Source organism: Pteropus vampyrus, unplaced genomic scaffold, assembly GCF_000151845.1.
Source record: "Pteropus vampyrus isolate Shadow unplaced genomic scaffold, Pvam_2.0 Scaffold292, whole genome shotgun sequence".
NCBI lineage: Eukaryota > Metazoa > Chordata > Mammalia > Chiroptera > Pteropodidae > Pteropus > Pteropus vampyrus.
In genome coordinates, this window is record NW_011889073.1 from 846218 (window position 1) to 855471 (window position 9254).

The 9254-nt window shown below is 47.9% G+C and overlaps 1 protein-coding gene across 1 annotated transcript in view; it reads right to left on the reverse strand.

Moving 5' to 3' along the window:
• TULP4 (tubby like protein 4) overlaps positions 1 to 9254 on the reverse strand; it is a 144460-nt gene that overhangs the window by 10675 nt on the left and 124531 nt on the right. Inside the window, exons 9-11 of the mRNA XM_023521102.1 lie at positions 5918 to 6062; positions 3155 to 3299; positions 1704 to 1819 (exon numbers count right to left, since the gene is read on the reverse strand). Of these exons, the coding sequence (XP_023376870.1) occupies positions 1704 to 1819; positions 3155 to 3299; positions 5918 to 6062 (406 nt within the window). The remainder of the gene's footprint in view (positions 1 to 1703; positions 1820 to 3154; positions 3300 to 5917; positions 6063 to 9254) is intronic.

Here is a 9254-nt window from a genome sequence, read left to right on the forward strand (position 1 = left end):
TTTGAGTTTATTCCATATTTAAAAAATTAAGAAACATAAAAAATGAAAAATGAAAAAATTACATGGGCCCAATCATTCTAATTGCAGGAATCAAATGTCCAGTATGTGAACAGCACTCCATTTTAAATCCACTAGAACACCAAAGATTAATAGGGAGCCATATGTGACATATCTTCCAGAATCCAAGACTTCAATTCCTTTCTTGAGTTGAATGAAGTGGAAAATTCTTTTAGCTCGACAAATGAACAGTAATAGCCAAAATACTCTTTTTAAAAAGGTCAGTGATAAGAACAGTTATTTCCCTGCAGTCATTCAGAAAGCTTTTGTCTTGGGCACTCAGATTCCTCATATGGGAGCAGCACGTGTCTCAGAGGCACCTACAGACCCTGCCATCTTGAGGTCTTTGTTGACTTATTTGTGGATCTTCTCAACATCCAAAGAATAAGGGCAGAGTGAAAAGACCCCTTAAGGATACCACACCTCCATTCCTTTTCTCAGTGTTCACCGTAGGCAGACGGCTAAGTTCTCAGCTTACTGACGAGATAAGCATGATAGGCAAATAGTGATTATTAGAATCAGCTGATACATCAGTAGAGCGCTGCCAAGTAACCAAGGAACAGGCTTTGTGGTCATCAGAGTCTGCAGGTTGTTGAAAATATTCTAGGAGATTTGTCTGCATTATGTACGGGGACAGTCTATTGTCATTTCCTAAATCAGTTTTATGTTTTACTTTTATTCCTCTTTTTCTTTGAGCTGAGAAACCTCCAAATGAAATGCAGCACTATTTAATAAGTCTCTGAAGATGCACACATTGCAATGGGTCTTTTTAAACATCTGATTTGCAAGAAGAATTTATTTAAAAGGATCTAAGAGCATCTGAAACAACTCTTATAGGCAGATTCAGAATTTTTCAAAAATCATTTTCAGAACACATTCGAGATGGGGCCACCAGCCACAGGTGAACCCTACCTGGCCGAGACAGCCTTCCAGAGACATTTGTGCACGTTAAATGATCAGGAAGCCCAGCAAGGTGGTGGGGGAACAACACACCTCTGGGGCCTGCATTGGGAGGTGCCCATCAGAATGAAGCTGCTTGGAAAAGGGTCTCCTGCCATTTCACTGCTTCCTGTCCCTAAGTAAATGTGACAACTCAGTACTGTGGGCTTTATCCAGAGCACTGATGAGACCGCAGATTCCAGGTTCCAGCTGGCTTTGGACCCCCTTACTTCCCTTTTCCTTACTATCTCAAACTTTCATGGCCAGGGATTTATCTGGTACTTAGAGATGACGCCTATAAAGATTCACCAGTCGGCCAGCTTCTCCGTATAGTCTTTAACTCTTTCTTTTTGACTTTCTTCAGGAATTTCTTTTAACTCAAGAACCTAAAATACTGATGCCAAACCTGCATGCCGTAAAAGGCGAGAAATCAAAATAAACAGAAACCTCTGAGAGCTCTGAGAGATTTTGGCTATTTCCGTCATTTTTATAAGTCAGGGCTTATATAAAAAAAATGAAAGCACCACTGGCAAAAAACACAATTTGAGTGATCACTCTGATTTTTGTGAAATCACAGTGGCGGGCGTCAAGGTTGGATGGTAAAATTCAGGCTAATCTTTTGATGTCGTAAGAGCTCATTTTCTATTTCAGGCCACTGAGGGTTGAAATTGGTTGTTTCAGTCTGAGGTGCAACTGGGAGAGCGGGCAGAGAACGGACGTGGTTTTTACCTGCACCAAGGCTGGTTGGCAGGAAAGCAGCCAAGCCCACAATCTTGAATTTCGTTCCCCAGATATTAGAGGTGACCTGGGCAAGATAGTTGTGCTGTGGGAGAAAAAAAAGGGGGAAAAAATCACAATCTACTTTCATGTCTTCCACTGATCACTTAAGTAAGAATGCTAACACTTAAAAAGTGCTTAGAGGCCCACAGGTGTGCACTGCCGCAGGCATTCGTTCCCTATTTCTTCCACCATTGTTAAGACCGGAAGCCAACTGCGCATGTCAGGCACCTGTTTTCAGAGGGCGCCTCACAGAGCTGTGAGCCTCAGGTCGGCAGCGAGAGGCAGATGTGTCCCAGCGAGTCTGCGCATGTTCGAAAGGCCACCAAAGGGATTGGCGCGCATTTCCCTTCACCTCGTCTTTCCCCCAACCAGTGGACTCGAAAGGGTCCTGGCTCTGAATCCATTTTTATCCTTGATATTTCTCCTAGAAACATCAGCGGCACTGATATCGTTACACCCTGAAACCACCCAATTATGTTTTCTCAGTGAAGTTCAAAAGAATTTACAAAGAGGTCGCTGTGCCCACGCCACGCGCGTGTGTGAACGGGGGCAATCACGTGATGAACAAAGCTCAGCTCCTCAAAGAGCTGCTGACCTAACGCGAGGTGTGTGACCTCCGCATACGGAAGGTCACCGAGAAACCAGTCAGGGTCACAAGGGAATGAACGCGTCTGAGCAGAGAGCGAAGCCTTCACGGCAGATACGAAGTGAGGTGTGGACGCATGGGGGCTCCCAGTGACCCAGGCAGAGCAAAGGCTCAAAGGAAGTAGGGTGAAGTGGGGTGAGGTGGCGTCTGAGGTTGCAAGCAGAGCTGACGCGGCCTGCCTGAAGGCAGGGGCGGTGACGAAGACCAAGAGGGTTCTAGATCCGTACGCTTGGTGTCTGGGACTCAGTGACTAGCATGGACACGGGGTAGGGAGGGTCTGGCCACCATGCGGTGCGCGCTGGGAAGGGGAGAGGCACTGGGAGAGGAGGAGCGCTGAGCGGAGAGGAGCGCTGAGCGGAGAGAAGCGCTGGGGAGGGGAGGAGCACTAGGAAGGGGAGGAGCACTAAGAAGGGGAGGAGCGCAGGGAGGGGAGGAGCGCTAGGAGGGGAGGAGCACTGGGGAAGGGAGAAGCACTAGGAAGGAGAGGAGTGCAGGGAGGGGAGGAGCGCAGGGAGGGGAGGAGCGCAGGGAGGGGCGGAGCGCTGGGAAGGGAGGAGCGCTGGGGAGGGGAGAAGCACTAGGAAGGAGAGGAGTGCAGGGAAGGGAGGAGCGCTGGGAGGGGAGGAGCGCTGGGAGGGGAGGAGCGCAGGGAGGGGCGAAGCGCTGGGAGGGGAGAAGCAGTGGCGCGCAGCCTGCGGCCAGTGTGTGTGATCACCGGGACCAATATGCTACCTGAGTGACATCTTCGAAGGGAAACTCTCTTCGCGTCAGGCTGGGCGAGCCGATGGAGGGCTTGCGCATGGGCAAGCGAGGAGACCTGGACATCTCCTGAGCGGCCCGGGACAGCTTGGGAGACTTCCGAGCCTCGATGTTGATCCTGCGGAGACAAGGCAGGAGGTCGAGCGCCGGGCGCCACCGCAGGGAAGGCCCCGCACTCCTGGCACTCCCTTCCCCTTCCAGCAGTCACTGGGGGTGTCGCGTTCCTTGAAGCCATTCCCGTTAATCTAACCAAGTCCCTCTTGCCTGCTTCTGCTTTATGAACAAGAGGAAAGAAGACAGGTTGTATACTGAATAATAAAAATTTTAAAATACAGTGAAATTAAGTGATTCGTTTGTAAGGAATCTCAGAAAATTAACTGTCTTTCACTTTCTACTGACTTAGAATGAGTTTAGAAATGTCCCCGTGCCTGCTGCCAGGGGTCTGCAAAAGCAGCCCCAGAGTCATGTCTCACCTCACAGCCGCAACTTTACAACTCCTAATACAACCTCTGGATTTCAACAAACGTACCTAGCATTTCAGCACCTGCAATATCTAAATCAAATCAGTAGAACTAAAGTTTTTCTGCTGCCTTCTGAGCCTACGTTAGATCTGTGGTCCCCAGTTTAAGCCATGGGGATACATGTATTTAATGCCAGTCTACCCCAAAGAGACGTATAAAAATGAAGATGGTGAGGTGGATGATGTTCTATGAAAGAAAGGCACGAAGCCTCACATGCACTGTGGAGAGCTGGATGAGATGTCCAGCGCTCCCAATGCGGCTATGCAGGTTAACCTGTGAGAGGACCATCAGCCTAGCAGCCCGGCCACTGCGTGATGGCCTTCAATGCAGGGAAAGACGGGAGGAAGCAGACTAGCCACAGGGATGGTCACATCCAGAAACTTTAAAAAGACACTACAGGACATTTTGTCGCTTATGTGTTAAAAGTCCTTTCTGCTTAAGTAATGGGAAAAGGTGAAACACTATAAAAGTGTAGGAAAATTCTTAATTTTATTTTTAATTTAACAATCTTAGAACAAATATGAAAAAATCAATCAGATTACTAAGCCACTGGATATCTACATGGGAAAAAATGAACATTTACCTCTAACACTATACACAAAAATTACTCTAGATCTAAGTATGAAAGCTAAAACTATGAAGCTTCTAGAAGAGAACACAAGAGGGTCTCATGACCTTAGGGCAGACAAGAATTTCCTAAGCAGGGCACAAAAAGCACTAACCATGACAGAAGAAGTCCACATATGTATCAGACTGGATGGCAGTCCATAGATCTGACAAAGGAGTCATCGCTAGATACATAAAGAATCTTACAACTCGATAAGAAAAAAACAACTCATAAACAACGGGCCAAAGACTTGAATAGACACTTCACAAAAAGAAGATGCCCAAATGGCCAATAAACATAAAACGCTGCTTAGCATCATCAATCCCTGAGGATTATACTACAATAAGATACCACTACATACCCACCAGAATGGGTAAAATTATTTTTTAAATGACAATACAATTGTAGGTAAGAGTAAAGGCAGCTGAACTCTCGTACACTGCTGGTGGGAGTTTAGAATGGTACAGGCGTCTTGGAATAAATTCTGTTTGGCAGTTTCTCATAATTACACATCTATCTACCCCCAGCCCTGTGACTCCCCTCCTAAGTACACACCTGAGATGAGCGTGTGCACATGCCCACAACGAGACCCGCAGGTCTACACTGGGTTCATGTATCACTGGCCCGAACTGTAAACCACCAAATATCTATCAACTGGTAAATGCAATACACGACCTGTGGTATAGTCACTGCAATGGAATTCCATAGAGCAAAAACGAAAAAAACTATGACAGACACGACATGAATACGCAAAAAAAAAAAAGAGCCAAATATAAAAAGTGGACACTGACTGGTTCCACTCATGTGACAGAAGCGGGAGCAGTGATCACTGTAGGGAGTGGCTGTGGCATGGGAGGGGCCCAGGGGACTTTCCAGGACAACGCAAATGTTCTTTATCTTCAGCAGCTGGTGAATACACTGGCTTACCGCCTGCACAAAGAATTATGTGTTTACGATCTGGGCAGATACATATCTGCATGTAAATGTAATTTTGCAGGGCATCACGCACTTTTAGAACTAGGTGAAGATCTGGTCTACCCATGAACTTCCACAGATCAGGAAACTGGTATCCAGGTCAGGATTTGTCCATTTATACAGCCCGAGGAGGTGGAGCCAGGACGAGAAGATGGTATTTCTTATCTGCAACACCACAGGCCCCTCCGTCTACTCTTCCTTAGCTTTTTGCTGCTCTTCAAAACAAGCCTTTAGGAGCTACAGGTTTTTTTTGTTTACTATTTTTTTCCCCAACTACAGTATTATAGCCATTTAATTGGCATTGTCTTCAACATATTACATACATATAAAACCTTTTTCTTACTGTTCTCAAACAAAAAAATATACAAGTAAGCCAGAAAGTTCTGGCTACTCCATGCCACCCGTCATCAGCACTGACCCCTAGGGAAGTCCTGGGGTTTAGCAAACTTCCTACTGGGTGTCTTTTTTCACCCAGTAGGTGAAAGAGGCAGGCTGCAATCACGGCAGGCCGCCCTGAGAGGCCGGAGGCCCCCCTGCTGGCCCCTCCTGCTGTTGGTTCCAGTGAGATTCTGACAACAGACACGCCTCCAGAGGCACACAAAAACGGGGAGCTCCCCTGAAGACCGAGATTACCTTGGCAGTCTGGGTGACTTGCTAGCTCGGGGGATTTTGGGAGACTTCTTGGCGGCCCAGTCATCACTCAGTTCGATGTCACTGGAGTCTGAGCAGTTGCAGCTGTCGATCACGGTAGAAATCAGGCTGTTCCCATAGATCTCATCTGGTAAGACATCAATTGGCAAATTGATGAGAAGTGATAGCAATTAGACCCTAACAAAGATTATTACTAGAAACCAAGGGATGGACCGACTCTACAGGCCATTGTTTTAAGTCGAGAGGGTTGAAGCAGAGCAGAGCATCGTTTTCCTTTGACATCTGAATGCTGGTACATTTTCTAAGCAAAAGTAAGCAATTGCTCCTACTGTTATCCAAGGGGGCATGGCATTTTAACGCCTCTGGAATGGAGAAAATAACCTGGCACTTGGCTATGCTAAAAGCAGAAACCAAAATGGCTGCACTGTTGTACCCCACCTCGAGCCAGCAGGCGCCACCTGCATCCATCTGCGTCCATGCCGGCTTCCAAGCTGCCCAGAACCTCCTCAAGAATCTGCTTCTGACCTGGGGCCTGGGAAGGCCCTTGTTGTGCCCGAGCCTGCTCTAGACTGGAGACCTGATGGAGCTACTTATGTCTCCGGCAGGACAGTCTGCTGGCACTGCCACAAGGTCCCTTGCGGGGGCCTGGCTGTCCTGCTGATAAGAGCCGGAAGGAAGACCTGTGCAGTGGGACTTTCAGGGGTACCTCTGGGTTCTGCTGAGGGTGGCTGTATCGAAGCCACTCAAGATAACTTTGCCAATCAACTGCCCAGGAGGCGGAAGATCAGTGCCCCTAGAGCATCAGATGATGTGCACAGAGGTGAGACCATCACAAAGCTGCTAAGGAGCCGAAGTCCATGTCTGCCATCCTCCTCAGAATCCCTCTCCTTTGCTGCCTTCCTGCCACCACCCCCTGACATCCCTTCACTACCCAACCCCCTGCCTGGTCCCACCCCCAGGCCTCTGCCCTCACTGGAAGTACATTCTCCAAAATCACTTTGCTGACTAAAGCCTCATTCCCTCGAGCCTGCGAGAACCTTGCCAGGTAATAAAAAAGCTGAATTGTTCAATCACAATGAAATAATTTATAGAACTATAGAATGAGAGTGATTTTACCATTCAAGAAGGTTGTTTACATTTTAAAGGATGAGTTTGCTAATCCAATCCAATGTCTAAATTTCTGCACATATGGAGGTGACATCTGTGAACAGGGGCCTCTCTGAGGCCACTGGGGGCAGCAGAACAGCTTGGCGCGCAACATGGAAGGAGGCTGGCTGATGCCCAGCCGTGTTACCAGGCCAGCCCTTCTTACTCCGCTTGCTGGATCAGAAGGCACAACTCGTGAATCCTGCAAATTCCAGTGGTGTGCCCTTGAGTTCAATCAAATAAAAAGGCTTAATTCACATGCCCTGACCAGTGCCTTGTATTATTTAATTTAGGAGTCAATGGACCAGAGGAAGCTTGGCTACGATTCAAACGTGCGTGTGAGCACAGGGGATGCTTCCATGTGTTCACAGCGCAGAGCCAGTTCACCAACTCAGAAAAGCGTCGTCCACCCAACTCCTGACCTACTTGTTCACGCCAGGATTTCGCAAAAGCTACATGCCTTCCATTGCTTTTTTCCCCTTTACTCATGGAGTATCCATTTGGGCTGCTATAACAAAATACCACATACTGGGTGGCTCATAAACAAAAGAACTTTGCTTCACACGGTTCTGGAGGCTGGAATGCTGAGATCTGGATGCCAGCATGGTTGGGTTCTGGTCACAGCCCGCTCTGGGCTGCAGACTTCTTGCTGTGGTAGAAGGGACTGGGGATTCTTCGGAAGCCTCTTTCATAAGGCGCTAACTTCATGATTTCAAAGGCTCCACCTTCGTGACCTGGTCACCCACCAAAGTTCCCACCTCTTCTTAATACGGTCACAGCTGGCACCAGGATTTCAAGCTACGAATTTGAGTGGGTGGGGGCACAAGCACTCACTACTGCTTTTTGGTCTGTCTCCCCGACTGGTGTGTAAACTCCGCGAGGGAAGAAGGTGCCGGTCCTGCCACCTGCTGTAACCACAGAGGCGAAAACAACCCCAGGGGCTCGATAAATACCTCCTGACAGAAAAAGAAGGTCTTTTCTGTGCTGCCTGGCTGTACCCCACACCACTGCAGCAGGATCCTGGGGAGCGGGGCGCGGACACTGATGACTGTTACAGCTCCCAGTGAATCCCATGTGCAGACGAAGCTGGGAACCACTCAGCCAAGGGCAGTGAGGACCTCCCCACAGAAGAGATTTAAAGGAGGTGTGTGAGTAATGTGCCCTGAGCCCTTCGTGCCTGCCACCTGTCATCAACAAACTAGAAACTCAGCGCACTGTATCAGAGCCACACTCGGGGAGGCCAGGGCTGGTGGCCGGGTGTATCTCTTAGTTCTACAGATGCGGTGTCAGCAATTTATCATGGAAATTCTGGAATAAACATCCAAGTTGTAGAAAAACGTTAAGTTGAGATTGTTCTTTGAAAACCAAAACTGTAACCAGAATATCTGGGGCTTCACATGCCAATTTTGTCAGTTTTAAAAGATATGCTCATTTCATCTAGGTTGAAGGCTTTTCAAAATATGCAGCTCGAATCAGATATATTATTAAAATTTTAAGAAATCCTTAAATGTGGTTTTAAAAGCTTTTAAATATAAGTTGTCTTAGTCTGCTCAGGCTGCCATAGATTAGGTAGTTTCTCGAAGTCTGGGAGGCTGAAGCCTGACAGCGGGGTGCTGGCACCGTCCGGCCCTGTGAGGGGTGTCCCCCTGGCATGCACATGGCCGCCTTCGCGCATGTCCTCACATGGCCTTCCCTCGGTGTGGACAGACAGACCTTGCCTCCTTTTCTTATGAGGCCACCAATCCTACTGGATTAGGACCCCACCTTCACGGCCTCATTTAACCACAATGAACCGCTAAAAGACATCTGCTAATACAGTCACTTTGGTAGTTACAGCTTCAACATGTGAAACTAGGGGAGACACAATTCAGTCCATGGCATACGGCCCCTAGTTCTCCCTCCATTCATGTCCTTCTTGTGTGCAAAATACACTCAACTCCATCCCAACAGCCCCAAAGTCTGAACTCATTCCAGCATCAACACTAACATCTGAAGTCCAAAGTCTCATCTAAATATGTAAATCAGATATGGGTGAGATGCAAGACACAATTCACACCGAGGCAAAATTCCTCTGGAGCCGTGAACCTGTGAACCCAGGCAAGTTATGTGCTTCTAAGACTCAGCGGCGACACAGGCTCGGATAGACAGCCCCATTCCAAAAGGAGAAACGGGA